The 17,128-nt window shown below is 39.8% G+C and overlaps 2 protein-coding genes across 7 annotated transcripts in view; one reads left to right on the forward strand and one right to left on the reverse strand.

The window, feature by feature from the left end:
* Window positions 1-17,128, reverse strand: part of GFM1 (G elongation factor mitochondrial 1) — a 41,600-nt gene that overhangs the window by 8,169 nt on the left and 16,303 nt on the right. For all 3 annotated transcript variants that reach the window (XM_073359551.1, XM_073359553.2, XM_073359552.1), the window contains exons 10-13: window positions 16,413-16,514; window positions 14,713-14,769; window positions 13,964-14,101; window positions 12,483-12,565 (exon numbers count right to left, since the gene is read on the reverse strand). In XM_073359551.1, coding sequence (XP_073215652.1) covers window positions 12,483-12,565; window positions 13,964-14,101; window positions 14,713-14,769; window positions 16,413-16,514 — 380 coding nt within the window. The remainder of the gene's footprint in view (window positions 1-12,482; window positions 12,566-13,963; window positions 14,102-14,712; window positions 14,770-16,412; window positions 16,515-17,128) is intronic.
* Window positions 661-15,420, forward strand: LXN (latexin). Of its 4 annotated transcripts, none has more exons than XM_073359557.2 (6): window positions 661-1,003; window positions 3,956-4,018; window positions 4,745-4,922; window positions 5,429-5,565; window positions 10,942-11,004; window positions 11,508-12,052. In XM_073359557.2, the coding sequence occupies exons 1-6, from the start codon at window positions 875-877 to the stop codon at window positions 11,754-11,756; spliced, it is 819 nt and encodes a 272-aa protein (XP_073215658.1). In that variant the 5' UTR covers window positions 661-874; the 3' UTR covers window positions 11,757-12,052. The 4 variants fall into 4 exon arrangements, with proteins under 4 accessions (XP_073215658.1, XP_073215660.1, XP_073215659.1 ...); XM_073359559.2 differs by lacking the exon at window positions 11,508-12,052 and adding an exon at window positions 15,263-15,420 and having other exon boundaries at window positions 665-1,003; XM_073359558.2 differs by lacking the exon at window positions 11,508-12,052 and adding an exon at window positions 12,105-12,447 and having other exon boundaries at window positions 667-1,003.

The raw sequence follows: 17,128 nt of genomic DNA on the forward strand, positions 1-17,128 counted from the left end.
AGCTGACAGACACCCATATGGGATATTAGCATGAAAATCAGAACCCTTTTGCGGCCCCAAATTCATTTTCTTTCGCTGTCTAATCTCCACTTGAAGTCATAATCCTCAACTGTGACATTAGTTTTTTTGGATGCAAAAACTGGGTTGTCAATAAATGTCTGAGATGTTCAGATAGGTAAAGAAAACCTTGACAGGATTAACTGGTTAGACAGTTGTCATGCAAATGACACTTATAACAGAGAATGAAGAAAAATATAGACATTTCTGTGAAACAGAAATTCGAATTTTTCATAAAGCACTAGCTGTTTAAGCATGGATGATCCAGGCAGTCCCTCATGCTAACAAGGATGCACTGGTGGGGCTTCTAGTGGCAGAATAAGCTCCAAAAGTGAATTTGCCTAATAAAATGTATTAACAAGAAAGCCTGTAACAGCAGAGACTGGATTTATGAAACAGGCACTCCAGGGGAAGCTGACACAGGGCTGATCACAGACGTGCCTAGTCCCACTACTAGAAGCCCACGCTGTCAGGGTTCACTTTAGGGGCAGTATTTGCGAAGAAGGATTGTGATGTATAGCGTCTCACACACACACCCCTTCCAGCCTCCCGCATCAGCCTGCCCCAGCTGCTGCGGCTCCTCACTCCTCCTCCGCAAAAGCGAAAGTAGAACACAGCTGCTCCCGTTGCCCCGAAACAAGGCGCCTGACCCGCAGTGCCCAGTGCTGCACACGCAGCAGCCGGGCCCCTCAGCGCGGAGGCTGCAGCGGCCGCTTCCGGCTTTCGCGGGAGCGGCAGCTGAAGGGATCGTACACTCGCAACCTCTGCGCCGGCCTCAGCCTTCCCGCTTGTGCTAGCGAGTCAAGCGCCCTGCTCCATGGAGATCCCCCCGACCCACTACCCGGCGACCAGAGCGGCCGCCGTAGCCGTCAACTACATCAACTACCAGCACGGCAGCCCCACTAAGATTTTTATGGTGCAGAAGGTGACCAAAGCCAGCAGGGAGGTGAGTGTGTGAGGAGGGGCTGGCTAGAAACTCCCTGGCACATGAACTAGACCGAATTAGTCCGGGTCTGGAAAGCTGGATACAGCCCAGCGCATTTAGGGCATGTAGGGCGGAGCTAGCCTAGTTTCCGTGCCGCCTGTGGTGTAAGGAATTGCTCCAGAGCCACTCCCCACTCCTCTGCTCAGTGCTGATTTAGTGCCGATACAGAGCCTGGGCAGGGAGAGGCCTGTTTCCCACCCCGGCGGAGTCCCGTAGCAGCGTCACGCTCCTACCAGAGATGTTCCTTTGCAGAAGTGCTGTAACTGAGCATTTACCAGCCGGCAGCAACTATGCTACCAAATAGCCATATTATAGTCTCCTTTAGTCTTTCTTGTCTGTCAGGACATTAAAATATATCTTTAAATCACATAGACTTAATCTTCTAATGTTAAAATATTGATCCCACATAAGACCAAGTTTTAACCCAGGAGGATTTAGGCTAAGTTATGGTTCTCTGCTATGGCTTAAAAAAAAAAAAGTGTCTACACAGGTAAAACTACTGTTACCCTGGCTCCTGCTTTTATCCTGAGTATTGCTGGAAATGGCCCAACTTGATTATCATACACATTGTAAGGAGAGTGATCACTTTAGATAAGCTATTACCAGCAGGAGAGTGGGGTGGGAGGAGGTATTGGTTCATGGTCTCTGTGTATATAATGTCTTCTGCAGTTTCCACAGTATGCATCCGATGCAGTGAGCTGTAGCTCACGAAAGCTCATGCTCAAATAAATTGGTTAGTCTCTAAGGTGCCACAAATACTCCTTTTCTTTTTGCTGTATTTGGTGTTTTGCCTAAAGCCTCAGTTCCTGGAGTCACACAGTTCTCAGCTTTCATTAAAAAAAAATAACATAGCCCTCATGGTTGCAAAGAAAAGCCTGGAAACATAAGCCATTACTACCACCACAAGACAAATAAAAAGAATGCCAAATTTATAATTTAAGATCTCATGGATTTCAGTAAGGCTTGGCTCAGGATTTTTCAATGCTTGGCATTGTCAGTACTGAAAATAAGCCAAGCTATTGTCCTGTTTGGGTCACAACAATGAAGAGGGCCTAAGAATTTAGGAGACTTGGTTTCAAGTTCTCCACTGAGATCAGCTCCCCTATCCATTCTACCTGTCACCATAAAGCACTGACAAATGATTAAGTCATTGTTCAAGAGTTTCTTCCTGCCATACAGAAATTCTGTAGCTCTCCTCAATCCAGAAAGGATCATTGTTGATACCTGTAGTTATTCCAGGTCTGGCTCCACAAGTAACAGAACCGTGGATTCTTTCCAGATTGAATTGCATTAACCCTTAATTTGCCTTACTCTCTCTCATTTTCAATTCAACTCTGCTCTTTAGGAGACTACTATGCATGGATGAAAGTCACCTTTGAGACTGTGCCTTTAGTAACTTGAGTTACAGATTAATTTACATATCAATAACCAAAACTGCTGCTTTATGCTGCACAAACATCTATTTGATAAGTAGGCTGAATTGTCTACTGGATTGAGCACATCAGGAAGCCAGGAGCTCCCAAATTCCAATCCTGACTCTTGATAACGATGTTGCCTTGGACAAGTGACTTGACTAACACTGAAACAATTCTCCACAAGCGTGTAGTGAGGATTAGTCACTGTTTGTGCATTTTGAAAAATGGACCACAATATAAATGCTAAGTATTAATAAACCTGTTTGTCACAGCTTTGAGCTTTTTCTTCATTGTTCTTACAGATAATAGTTGGGACAGATCTGCTCAAATGTCCCACACACCAGTTGCTCAAAGATGTCTTAAGTGGCCTTGCCCCCACTACTGGCACAGTCTGAAGAATAAGAATTAGCTTGTGCCCATTTTCTTTTTTGTAGTTCTGAAGTATGGAGATAAAGCTATTTTTACATCTGCACTGCCCTCTCCCCAGACAATGTCCTTTTATATCAGATCAAAGCAGCAGAGAAAGCATAAATAACCTGGTGGTGATAACTTCTTGCAAAGATTGTTCTCCAGTTCAACACTTCCTGTACTATACCATTTATTGTGCTGAGATACCTGGTTACAATGTGATTAAAACAGGGTTTAGTCTTGCAGTGTAGGTAAGAATGAACTATGTTCCAACCTGTGCAGCAGCCTTGCTAGTGCCCAAGGAGGTAGCACAGTTCAGGTACATGGTTTTATTCCACCTATAATGCTAGTATGAAACATGTTTAACACAGTTGAGGAGAGGGAAAGGACTGCTGTGTAGTAACTATGCCCCCAACACTTCTGCTACTGTACTGATGGGATTTTAGGCTCTCTCTGTATTGGCCAAGGAATCAGTTACCATCTTTCCACCAAGAACCTCATTTAAGCATGCTTCGCTGGAAAGATAGTGTCATGGTTACGATCAGAACAGCTGGGACTCTCTCAGCACAGAGCTGTCCTTGATTGAGACTGTACCATGTTCCAGAACACAAACAGCTTAGACTTGAGGATAAGTATGATATTCTGTAGTGTTTTCATTTTACAGCTCAAATACTTTAAGACTATATACAGTTCTTAATTCCTGGAGGGTGAAAGTCACCCAATGCACGTGGTCCTCACAAGGCAATTATTTATAATACTGTAGTGCTTAAGAGCAGTGAGAATGGGTTTTATGTGACAGATAGGACCTCTGAACTGGATGTATTTAACCCAATAGGACTTTAACTAAGCTGGACCATGGATAACTAACCAGATGTGACATCAGGAACGATGGTGCTGTGTATTAAATGACTTAGCTTTAAGTCTGGTCACATGTACACAAAAGATAAGCGTTAAATATGTACTGTACAGAGTGGTACTGTGCATTGTCATACTTCACAGGAATAACCTGAACAATCTCCATCAGGTACAGAAATAAGGAGGATTAAAGACAGAACAGTTTAACTTTTAAAAAAATATTTCCTCACTTTAGGACATTCCTGATGTTGGGCACAAATACCACCTTAAATTTTCAATAGAAGATCTCCTCCTCAAGGTGAGTTCTGCTTTATATACTTGAATTGTGGATTCTTTAGGGCAAGAATCATCTTTTAATTTATACATGTAGACAGCACGTAGATTAATGGAGCGCTGCTCTCTGTTGGGGCTTCTAGACAGTACCAGTAAATAATCATTTGAAAGTGATCTGGTTGTAAAATTGGAGCACCATACACAAATTTCAGAGCTCCCTTCATTGCTAATGAGGCCATAGGACTGGATTTAACCAAAATACGAAACAGCCAGTTTTTGCACCATGAAAGCCCTGAAAAGTCACTTTTTGCTGTACAATACCATGGTATGGCAATTGGTTGAGAAAGGCAATTAGCATATTAAAAACAAGGATGCCTTAGTGTCAGCCACTGTGAGTTAGATAACATCTTCAAATTGCAGACCTCATTTGAATAGATTTCTCTAGCTAAATAACAAGCAAAATACTGTGTCAAATTGATATAAAAGGGAAAGCACCATCACTAAATATATAGCTTTGACATGTTCTATATAAACTACACAGAAAGTTTGTGAATATATTTTAAGGGTAATTATGATTTTGACCCTGCTTTAATCTTAATGTCTGCACAGCCTCACACACACATCAGACTTGCAGAAAAAATAGCTAATACATAAAACAATAAAATAGATGCATTGTGGAGTTTTCTACATATTAACTGTCTATTTTACTTTATTAAAATGGATTAAATCCATATAACTATTTCTGTAACAGGACAACACCATTAACTGCACTGCTGAAATTCTTTATCTTCTGGGCAACCAACGTACTGCACCACAAGTGCATTTTACAGTGGAAGGAGAACTTGGGAAGAACACAAATGAAGCAGATAACAAATTTTACAACAGAATCAAGAGCCTTCAAGAACCGTTGGTTGCACAAAATATTCCAGGTATGAAGATGGGGTGGGGGAAGGATTTTGGCAGAAACGTTCACTTCCTTCATTCAAACTCTAGTGTCAAGCATAGCAGCAGCAAGCATTCATTTGTTTTGCATGTGCTGAGATTGACTCATTTTTTTTTTTAAATTCCTCTTTCCCTGAATACTTATTAGGCTAGTTGCTTTGCTTTAAAAACGTATGGCTCATTACTGTTGTTAACCATTACAGTAGCTGCTAGAGGCCCCAACTGAGACCAGGCCATCATTGTGCAAAGCTCTGTACTTAAACACTGGAATAGATAATCCCTGTTCTGAACAGTTTACCATCTAAATAGAAAAGGGTAGAAGGAGAAACAGACCTTGCTCAAGGTCACACAGCAGATGTGCAGTAGAGCAAAGAATAGAACCCAGGTCTCCTGCCTCCTAGTCCAGTATCCTATCCACTAGGGTGAGATTGAATGAGTTTCAAATTGTCAGATTTTCACACATTTAATACAGATTATTTGCTTTGGTTCTCAGACAATTATGGCAACATGTCACCAGAAATGGAGCCCATCAGCCATCTAGCCCGGGTGGCCTGTGGTTATATAATATGGCAGAACTCAACTGAAAACACATTGTACAATTTGGTTCATATCAGAGATGTCAGGCAGGTGGTAAGTAATGCACCTATCAATGCACTGGGATGATGATGATAATTAGGAATAAATTCAGAGAAGCTGCTATGTAAGGATACTCCATTGTTAAAACTATAGATTGCTGGAGGATAAGTAGAAACATATACATTCAGATTTAAGGTCTACAGTGGAACAGATTCTGTGAATCTGATAGATTTGGACAATATCAAGATTTTAAATGGGTTCTTTGCTCACCATTCACAAAATTGTGTAGACAATTTCCTACCCTGATTAGGGTATAAGATAGCAGTCTTATATGTACATACTGACTGACCTATTCCTTATTTTCTCTATCCTTTGCACCTCAAAGTTGATATGCATTTACATATCAATACCTAAAAAAAATTCAGGACACTGAACATAACAGGACAGCTTGCTCTCTCTAGGTATGCCACAATCATCATGGCATTAGTACCAAGGTGTTTCTGGAATTTAATATTCAGTGTCCCAATTTTTGAATTCATGCATATGCATGTGATCGCATGTTTTTTCGACCCTGTTACTGGAGTACTCATACAATGGATGCAATTAGATATCACTATCAAAGAGTGCATCAATAAAGAAGCAAACCTGCCCACTCCTAATCCCCCCAAATAGCTAGTATGTCAAAGGACATGCTCCAGGCAGAAAATTGAACTGCTTTATGGCACAGGCCAACCTACACCTATGATCCATACCCCTCATATGAAAAGCATACCTCTAGGATTGAGTCAAAGCAAAAGTAATTAAAAAGATTTCTATTTTAAACCATTCCTATGAATTTCTTGGTCTGTTGCACTTTTAACCAGTAAATATTTTTTCTGCTCTAGCAAAACAATGCACCTGCTCGATGACTGGAATATTCTCCTAGATCTTCTCTTCATTAATTTAATTTTGCTCCATTTCTCATACAGTTTCTTGGTACTTACACTATTGCAAGTTTATTAGTTATAAGTCTTTTGACATTTTATCTCTGGTCTAGTCACTTCATTTGATTGGGGTTTCTATTACTTTTCTTTCCTTCCCTTCATTTATATTCTCTGTAGGTCCAATTTACAGTTGTCTTACATCTGCACAATATCAAAATACTCTCCTTTATCTTTCAGTCTACACTACAGTATCACAGTCAGTCACAGTAATAGTGTTTGACATCTCTATACTATTTGAGTTTGGACAAATAGCAATGGGCTTCATCTCAATTCCAATAAGATCAAAATCCATCTATGTTTGTACTGGTTTGTAACACTCAAGTCTTCAACCATTGTTAATTTACCTAAAAGGATATTCAAAGAAGGGATCAAGTCTCAGTTTAATTCTTAATTTAATATCACCAAATATTATTTTTAACCTTGCTCTTGCTATATTTGCTTTTATTAATTTCTGTACATTTCATTTCACTAAAGCACATGCGTCTTAAAAGAATACTCAAGCAGCCCATACCTTGAAAGAGTTATATAGTTGGGAAATGCTTTCTGAATTCTTCTCTTTTAAAACTATATAATTGAAAGAGGGCCATTATTAATATGATTCATATTATAATTACTTCTGCTGCAGAAGCAGCCATCCAGCTCGTTAAAGCAGTACATTATTAGCTAGTTAATGTTCACAGGATTATATGGTATAGTGATCACTGATTAAGTTTGACAAGAAAATAAAATGCAGGAAAAGCAAGGTGATGGTCCCTAAGGGAAGGGCCAAAACATGTAGATGTTATTTCATGTTTTATCCTTATTACTCTGATTGCCCATTGAAAGTCTCTCCTTACTGAATTGATCTTGATGTGCCATAAGCCATTTAGAAGTACATGACCTGTGGCTGCCAAAACAAATTATAGCTTTTCAAGTTAGTCAAAAGTAATCCATCTGCCACAGCCAAAAGACCCTGGGGATTTCTTACCAGAAAGAGACTTCACTCAATTTGTCTGAGTATACGTTTCCTTAGGAAAACCATAGATGGTATTTAGGCAAGTGGAAATCTGTTGACTCCCTGCTTCTATTGTCTGCTTGCTGAGAAGAAATATGGATTCTTTTTTGCAATTACTGCGAGACAACTTAAAATTCAAACACATTAATCCTGGACACTGAAATGCAGAATAGGACCTGACATTCAGAATAACCACAACTGGCATATCATTTAGGATCACGCTGTTGTACAATGGTCCCTTAGTTGTTTAGACTACATTTTCAAAGCCCAGCCTTGGATATTCAATATGTCCAATTAACTCAGCTGAGGTTGTATGTGCAAAAGGAATGCAGTCACAAACTCACTTTGGGAATGAAAAACTGTCACAGAATGGGGATAAAGACTAATCACCTGAGCATCATCACTTCAGTGATGTTTGTATCATTCTGGGAACAGAATTTGTTAATTAGTTTTTCTCCCTCTGATGGCTGACTTGGAGCAGGAGTGGATTATGTGTGGATTTTAACAACTGTCTGCAACAGATAAGTTTTAGAACAGGGAAAAGCAGACACTATATAACACTTAAATTAGATTAAATTTCAGATCTGTGCTGTGTTCCCTTCATACAGAGATAAGAAATTACTGGCAAATTATCAGGTTTCACTTTATCCTTAGACCTTAGTCTGTTTTTGTGTATTCTGCTGTCCACACCCATCTCTTATAACATGTTACCATGGTGAGACTTCCTGCAGTGCCTGGCATATCTTACCCTATTAACATAATTTCATTTACAAGTTATTTTCCTTGTTAGCACACCTTACAGACTTGAGATCTTGAAATCAGTGGGATTTGTGCTCCTAACGCATTTAGGCGCTTTTCATAGAATCATAGAATATCAGGGTTGGAAGGGACCCCAGAAGGTCATCTAGTCCAACCCCCTGCTCAAAGTAGGACCAATTCCCAGTTAAATCATCCCAGCCAGGGCTTTGTCAAGCCTGACCTTAAAAACCTCTAAGGAAGGAGATTCTACCACCTCCCTAGGTAATGCATTCCAGTGTTTCACCACCCTCATAGTGAAAAAGTTTTTCCTAATATCCAATCTAACCCTCCCCCACTGCAACTTGAGACCATTACTCCTCGTTCTGTCATCTGCTACCATTGAGAACAGTCTAGAGCCATCCTCTTTGGAACCCCCTTTCAGGTAGTTGAAAGCAGCTATCAAATCCCCCCTCATTCTTCTCTTCTGCAGGCTAAACAATCCCAGCTCCCTCAGCCTCTCCTCATAAGTCATGTGTTCCAGTCCCCTAATCATTTTTGTTGCCCTTCGCTGGACTCTCTCCAATTTATCCACATCCTTCTTGAAGTGTGGGGCCCAAAACTGGACACAGTACTCCAGATGAGGCCTCACCAATGTCGAATAGAGGGGAACGATCACGTCCCTCGATCTGCTCGCTATGCCCCTACTTATACATCCCAAAATGCCATTGGCCTTCTTGGCAACAAGGGCACACTGCTGACTCATATCCAGCTTCTCGTCCACTGTCACCCCTAGGTCCTTTTCCGCAGAACTGCTGCCTAGCCATTCGGTCCCTAGTCTGTAGCTGTGCATTGGGTTCTTCTGTCCTAAGTGCAGGACCCTGCACTTATCCTTATTGAACCTCATCAGATTCCTTTTGGCCCAATCTTCCAATTGGTCTAGGTCCTTCTGTATCCTATCCCTCCCCTCCAGCGTATCTACCACTCCTCCCAGTTTAGTATCATCCGCAAATTTGCTGAGAGTGCAATCCACACCATCCTCCAGATCATTTATGAAGATATTGAATAAAACCGGCCCCAGGACCGACCCTTGGGGCACTCCACTTGATACCGGCTGCCAACTAGACATGGAGCCATTGATCACTACCCGTTGAGCCCGACAATCTAGCCAGCTTTCTACCCACCTTATAGTGCATTCATCCAGCCCATACTTCCTTAACTTGGTGACAAGAATACTATGGGAGACCGTGTCAAAAGCTTTGCTAAAGTCAAGAAACAATACATCCACTGCTTTCCCTTCATCCACAGAACCAGTAATCTCATCATAAAAGGCGATTAGATTAGTCAGGCATGACCTTCCCTTGGTGAATCCATGCTGGCTGTTCCTGATCACTTTCCTCTCATGCAAGTGCTTCAGGATTGATTCTTTGAGGACCTGCTCCATGATTTTTCCAGGGACTGAGGTGAGGCTGACTGGCCTGTAGTTCCCAGGATCTTCCTTCTTCCCTTTTTTAAAGATTGGCTTTTGAAAAGTCCCACTCTATTCACCACTATTAGGTGTAAAAATGCATCTGTACAGAAGGAGTAATAAAGAGACCGGAGCCCTACTGTCTCTTCTTGCAAGCAGAAGAGATCCTTATTGAGTGTGTGGAATGCCAACACCGAAGTATCATTTCCCTCTTCCTTGGAAACCTGCAGAAATGCATGTGCTGTAGGGTCTTAGAGGCTGATGACAGGCCACAGGAGCAGCCGTGAGGGAGTTCCCTTTCGCACAGATCCCTGGAGTTGGGAGGCTACACCCCCATGCTTCCTCTAACCTCTTCAACTAAGGGAACAATTTTTTCATATCTCTGCATGGTGAAGTTCAAACACCTATACCCAACATTTATGCAAGAGGATACAATTTCTCTGAATTCTAACACCTTTCAGATTAGATCTGGCCTTGAAATATTCATATATTATGGACATAGTGATTAACGGCCCCAGTTGACTGGACCATGGCACATGCAAACATTTGTTACGCTTGAAACAAGATGTATGGTAAAAATGTTTAGTATCAACAGAAACAGAACTTCTATGGGATTCCATCCAGCATAGTGTTCTCCCATCCAAGATTACATTATGAACAGCAATATCTGTGGGTTGGAGGACTAATCCAACTGATTGCAACTGCTAGTTTCCCAAATCAGGTATTTTTATAGCAAGATTTGCTTTCCCTAAAATATGTACTAGCTTCTGCTGCTTACCATTTCCATGTCACTTTGGATTTTCTTAAATGACCAATTGCTCAACTTTGCTTCTTCTTCCAAACCCTAAATTATTCACAGTCAAAAAAATCTAAACACAACCAAAGGAAAGAGTCTCTATAGCAACATAAGTAAATGGAAAATGAGTCAACACTAAAAAAGTTAAGTTGTTTTGGAAAATAAACCCAATATTTCCCCTGAAAGAGAACATTAGTCATGCCTGACTTTATAAACAGAGCTGTTTGAGCAATCAGTGTGGCGTTAAACTTTGTGTTCTGCCTTTCAGATGTTATTCTGTTGTTAAATGAAGTACAGCATAGAGCAAAACTATGTTTCATCTGTTTTATTCATTACTCTTTTGTAATATTTTGGGGCATTTTATTGCTGCCAAGTACAGCTAAATGACTGTTTTATTAATGAAAAGGTAACTTAAAATCTCAGTCCTTATTGTCTTGTCTTTACGTGGTTCTAGAAAAGAAACGATGATTACTTGGAATTTGACTACACCGTCCTACTTCATGATTTTGTGTCACAGGTAAAAGTTTTATCATCAAGCAAAAGGGAAAATAACATTACTACCTATGAATTGTCTTTCTAGAACCCTCCACATTAGACAGACTAACAGTGACGTGTTCCCCCTTTGCCCTGGTGGTTGGACCAGTAGATTGGCTGCATGACAGGGCTAGACCACTCTTTCCACTCTGTATTCTCCAGAGTACTCTGCCTCGATTTGTATGCAGGTAGCAGACCAAGGGTCTCCGCTTATGTCAGGGCTTCAGGGATCTTAAATTCTTTGGTTATAATTCTAATTGACTACAAAAACTAAAGAGAAAAGGGTGAAATTCCTGGGCCTTTCCTGTGAGGTGGAGGAGGTTCTTTGAGCAGCTGCTCTCAGATCTCTCCATCAAGGGCAAATTATTGCTAGGGTGGACCCCTTCCCCTTTCTGGCCATGTTTGAAGGAGCCAAAAACATCCTAATCTGCTTTAACACCCTCACAAGGACCAAAATGCTCATGTGTTGGAGCAATTTGGGCACAGAACAAGATGACCAGAGACATGAGGGAGAGGCTAGGAGGAATGAAAGCAGTGTACCCAACCAGCATAAGGGCAAGGTCCACAAAGAGCTTTTGGATCAGGCCATGGAGCTACCCTCCACACTGGGCATGGCACTGGCAGCAGCACCTTAGGTTCCCAAAATGGCACCATCTTACACCTGGCACCATCTTACTACACAGTACTCTGTCCCAGGTAAATCTTTTTTTTACAAAGAAAATAATTTGCATTTGATTTAGGGAAAAAGTTTTAGACTCAAAGCTTTAGATACTGCAATTCAGTATTAAATCATACACAGATAACAAGAGATTCCCCTCTCATTACAAATATTACTGTTCAGACACCCACTGCATCTCCATTAATATTTGCATCGCGTGTACATACCATACTTCAGTCATCTGTGGGGAGGGAAGGTCCTGAAAAGAATTAGCCAACTAACTGCAGTACAAAGCACAGTTTTTGTTTCTTTTGCAGTCCTGCACTTGTTTTTGTTTCTTAAACAGCAATTGGTATTCTAGTTCAGTATTGTTCTAAGAAAATTTCAAGTCTTCTCCAGTATGTTATGTATTTTTTTATTCACAGGAAATTATTCCTTGGCAAATGCAAGTTCTTTGGCATCCACAGCATGGAGTTAAAGTAATAAAGAACAGCTGTCAGCCAAAACATGCAGAGCAGGACTAGAAGCATATCTAGATGGCAATAATAGATGCTCAGAAGCTATGGTGACGGAGAAGTCATATAAGCAGGCAGCTGTATAGATAGACTAAGAGATGAACAATAGCCTCACTCACTCAGTGAAACCCTCTATTCCTACCATGTGTATTTACTTCATGCCCAACTAAATCAAAATAAGTGTTATGTATTTCTTCTCTGTAGTGTAAATGTTGTGATGAAGGTATAATAAAATGTCTCAGTGCTTGGCTAATTTGGTGTATTATGCTGGATAGAGAAAATACTTACAGTACAGGTGCTGTTATGCTCTCTCTAAAGGCAACTTTAGGCTTTCCCATGGTACAAAGACAAGCATATTCTTTTTCCATTCGCTGCAGAGAAAGCAGAAAAAATTCAGGACTGTTCGTGTCAGTGACAATGTCTTTGATCACAGTCATTAAAGTAGTCTGAAAAAACAAACTGCGTGTCACTGTCATTCTGATATAATCCTGGTTTAGGAACAGTAATTTCTGAACTACAAGTGTTCCGCAATACAGGTAACAGCAACATTCTTATTCAGATTTAAGCTGTACAAGATTTTTTATATTCTTTAAAATGCCAGCTCCATTTATTGTTATATAAAATTGTTAAAGGGACACTATCATCTTGAAATACCATACTTTTTTTTCAAGTCAAAACTAGTTTTAAGGGAATAACCCCATACAGACTCCAGATGTTCCTGCCAATTAGTTTTACAACCCATTTTCCTTTGATAACTCTTAGAGCTTTTTCTTCTTTCTGTTGCTAAACAGGGGAAACTGACTATGGTGACATTCACTGTAAACAAAAGGCTGTCAAATGTACAAAATGAGGAAATAGGGAAGAAAGTGCTCTTCTGAAATTTTAATTATAGGAATCTTAGGTGGTGTTTGTACTAACAGGTAAAAAATTTCAGACCAAAGTCTGATTTTTAAGATGATAGAAAGCCTTCAACTAAAACTATTAACGCCAATAAAAGATTACTAAGAAATGTACAAATATCTATATCTAGACATTTATTAAATGCTGAGCTTAAGCAGCCAATAATTATTTACATTAATATTTTAGTGCTTTTCATTCTGGAGATCCAAAAATCCTTTATGAACTGTGGCCCCCACCCTCCACTGGATCTAAACAAGTGGAATCGTGCACTTTTGCAGAGCACTGGTAGTACAGCTGGTCAGGAATTTTTCAATGAAACGTTTTTTCATTGGAAAATGCCAATTCATCAAAATGGATGTTTTCACAGGAAAAGGTCAGTTTTGACGATACTTTCATCAAGGTTTCTCAAATCCAGGATGGGTGTGATTGGAACTGTCACCCAGAATGTGAAAAAGACCTTGGTTCAAATCCCTGCTCTGCCTAATTCACGCCATGAATTTAGACTTATGCCCAAGTCATCCCAGGTGACTGCCCCAACTACTAGGCTACTGGCTGCTGACTTTTTTTTTTGGCAACACATGTCAAAAGATGTGTTTCATCCCAATGTGCAGTGGGAAATCTTTGAAATCTCAAAACAGCTTTCCACCCAAACTCTTCCTGTTAGCACCACACAAGCATAGTGATTCACAACTGCAGAATCAGGGCCTCTATTTTGTGATTACTTAGCCCACCTACAAGAAAGATTGCTGCAGATGTTTTTAAAAGTGCACAGCAACACTACACAATATTCTAGGGCAGAACATAAAGAGCAATACTTTCCCCAGCCAAGACTCAACTGCATGCGTCTCAGATTCAGTTTTTATAATCACCTGAGCATAGATTTCCAAGTGCAGCTCTCCCATTCCAGAAACAATGGTCTCTTTGCTCTCATTGTCAAAGTGGACTCTAAAGGTAGGATCTTCTCTTGTAAACCGGTTCAGGCCTTTTGAAAATTTATCTAGGTCATTCTAAAAAAAAAAAATTACACACATGCAAAATAAATTAACCACTTTATTCAACATTCTATAAACAGCAAATGATAGAAAGGTCTGAAAAGTTCATCTTAACTAGCTAGCACTGTTTCCTCCCAATAAGAGGTCTATGGATTTGCCATCCCAAACAGATCCATAAACTTACAATCAGGTTCATTCTCCAAACTCTTGCAAGTGTGCCTGCATGTGCCATACCACAAAGCAGGAACACCTCTAGAGTAGGAAAAGAGGTCATGACTGGGGCAGCGTTAGCTAACCCCAATCTTTTTCTTCATGAACGTGCAGGTTATCACCTTTTACCTTGATTTAGCGGACAGGACAGCCTTTTCTTAATGTAGATAAATCCCTACAGTTAATCAGGGCCAGCTAACATTTAATTCATATGTTAAACAATTTGAGTTGCAAATAAATGTTGATAAATGCATCAGATAACATGTTTTAAGACACCACTCATTTTCACAGCATAGACAAATCCAGAGTGTTTCCCTCAATAAACTGCAAAATGACAAAAGTAGAATGATAGGGGAGGGGAACTCAGACAGAAAGTTTTATATTATTGGCTTTAAATTTGATTGACAGGCTCTTACCTTGTTGGAAGGCTTCATGGCTACTGAAATGACAGGTTCAGGGACATGAATCGATTCCTGTAGTAGTTAAAAAGGAACAGTTACCAAATAAACAAGTTTCAGTACAGCTGGCAATGCAATTATAGCAGAAAACTGAAGTTTTGGTCTCAGGGACTATGCGTTCCGAACAAAAGTGACTATTTTTATAACATGGTTTTGTTCAGATTTACATCTAACATGGTAAAAGTAGGGATACAAAATACTAAATGGTTAACTGGTAAGCATTAGTCTTCCTGGTTAACCAACCCTAACCGTTAACCTCCAGCCCCGTCCTAGCTGCGCTGGCCGGAGCAGCCCCAGCTACAGCAGCCCTAGCCCCTCTCCCTTTAATCAGTGAAGCGGTTAAACAATATAATTTTAATCATTTAAACGTTTAACTTTTTAAACAGGTATTCATATCCCTAGGTAAAAGTTAAATTAAAATAATGTTATGTTCTTACAATTACAAAGCTAGGAAAATTCAGATTTAAGGCTGTCACTCTGTCCTTGACCCACTCTCTATTGTGTGTAGTTTGGGCTCAAGCTTTACGGCATTGGGAATGAAGGGTGTGCATGGAAGCGATCTAAATCTATACTAGAATACTACCCTGATCACCACCAACCCTCCTAAGGAAGGAAAGAAGAGTACTAAGGTGGAAGGAAAGGCATAAGAACTTGCCCATTTGCCAAGCTCAAACCTTATGCAATAACTGCTGAAGGACAGTGGGATGAGGTAAGCATGACACTTTCATATATACAATGTATTCAAATATTTTTTGCAAGTATAAGTGAGTGACATTTGTACAGGTTTATGTTTCGGGTGATGGGGAGGATTTTTTTTTAATTGAATTATAAAACTGGAAAAACATTGCCACAAGTGGATATGTATTAGAACCAAGAATCCTTCTGACCTAACATCATTTCAAACACAGTAAAGAAAACTGACTAGTTACAATTCTTGTATGTATATCAAAAAGATTTTAAAATCTGAAGCTAATGATTTAATGGTTGATTGCTCATCAGTGATAGTGCCTCAACGACCAATGCGGTTATGGGAGTGATGATGATCATAAATGATTTTATATATTGTACATGACAAACCACCAACATATCTGCATTAGTTTCAAAGCTCTCTCTTTAAAGCACTTTGCCTTATCAGATATTTTCAAAGCACTATAACTCCTTCCCCATTTTCTTACTAAATTCCATTAGTTCCTCTCAAGACCATGACAAAACTGTACTCTAATATATATAGTAATTATAAGAAAAATATTTCTAATACTGTTGCTTGAATGTGAAATTACCTTTTTTCTGGACTGTGGGTCTCCTAGTTAGTTAAATGGTTTGGCTTCCATGTTTTTAACTCCAAATTTTATATGTACATTGACACACACACACAACATTTTACCTATTATACCTAACTGTTACTCCTGAGAGCTGACATTTGGTATTATGTGTGTATAATATCTTGTATACATGCCTACATATATACACACCACAATTTACGTTTGTATCATTTTTAAGGAATCTAAACTGGCATCAGAAATGTTTCTAAAAGTTATTTTCAGTTAGATATCCTTTGTCTGAATAAACAGAGCATTTAAATTAAGAAAAAGTGGCTTAAAAACCCAATAAAGTCCCAAGGTGTGATGGATCAGGTCCATGAAAAGAGTTATACTTACCATGGAAATGTCAGTACTGGTTTTATCAGTGAATGTATCCCCACTAGCACAATCAATTCCAAACAATGCACATATGTCTCCTGCATAAACTTCATCTACATCCTAAGAGGAGAAAATCAGGTTAGCTATGTACATGGTATTGAAAAGAAATGGCAAAGAATATCTGATATATATACACACACAGCTACATCTGGTTTCAAGTGGAAAGAACTACGATAAAAAGGACTGGGTTGGAAATTGCAAAAGGGGCTTAAGAGTCTAACTATTTTAACATTCCAGCTTTGATAAAAATGTGCTGTAAACAGCTGGATACAAACTTGACACGAAGATCTTCAGTGCAAATTCATAAAGGGGTCTCAGTTTCAATACTAGCTAGCCCAAGAGAAAGGGTGCTAAGCATGTCGCTTGCTAACTTTCATGCAATCTTGACTTGCCCATAGTATCACAGTTGCGAGAACTCTAGAAGCAAACCTACTGCTTTCCACAGCTGCATGTTTTCTGGATTGGGGTAGTTTTTGTAGCATTTTGGGAGGTAAATTTTAGTTTGAGAATTATATTAAAAACCTCACAACAGCGCTATTTCATTGGGAGAGAGAGGAAATAGCCTTTGAAAAACAGACATGAGTAAGGAAGCTGAAAAGGAGAAAGTGACATCTAGCCTACTTCAGCCAGAAGGCGAAGAGCCATGTTGTAAGGCATCAGGGGTGGAGAACAGA

Source organism: Lepidochelys kempii, chromosome 9 (genome assembly GCF_965140285.1).
Source record: "Lepidochelys kempii isolate rLepKem1 chromosome 9, rLepKem1.hap1, whole genome shotgun sequence".
Lineage (NCBI taxonomy): Eukaryota > Metazoa > Chordata > Testudines > Cheloniidae > Lepidochelys > Lepidochelys kempii.

Excerpts from the sequence above, each read along its gene's own strand:
- LXN (XM_073359557.2), top strand. The coding sequence starts at position 875 with ATGGAGATCCCCCCGACCCACTACCCGGCGACCAGAGCGGCCGCCGTA. Across the intron at positions 5,566-10,941 it reads TCAGAGATGTCAGGCAGGTG|AAAAGAAACGATGATTACTT; the intron begins GTAAGTAATGCA and ends ACGTGGTTCTAG. Across the intron at positions 11,005-11,507 it reads TTCATGATTTTGTGTCACAG|AACAAGATGACCAGAGACAT; the intron begins GTAAAAGTTTTA and ends ATTTGGGCACAG.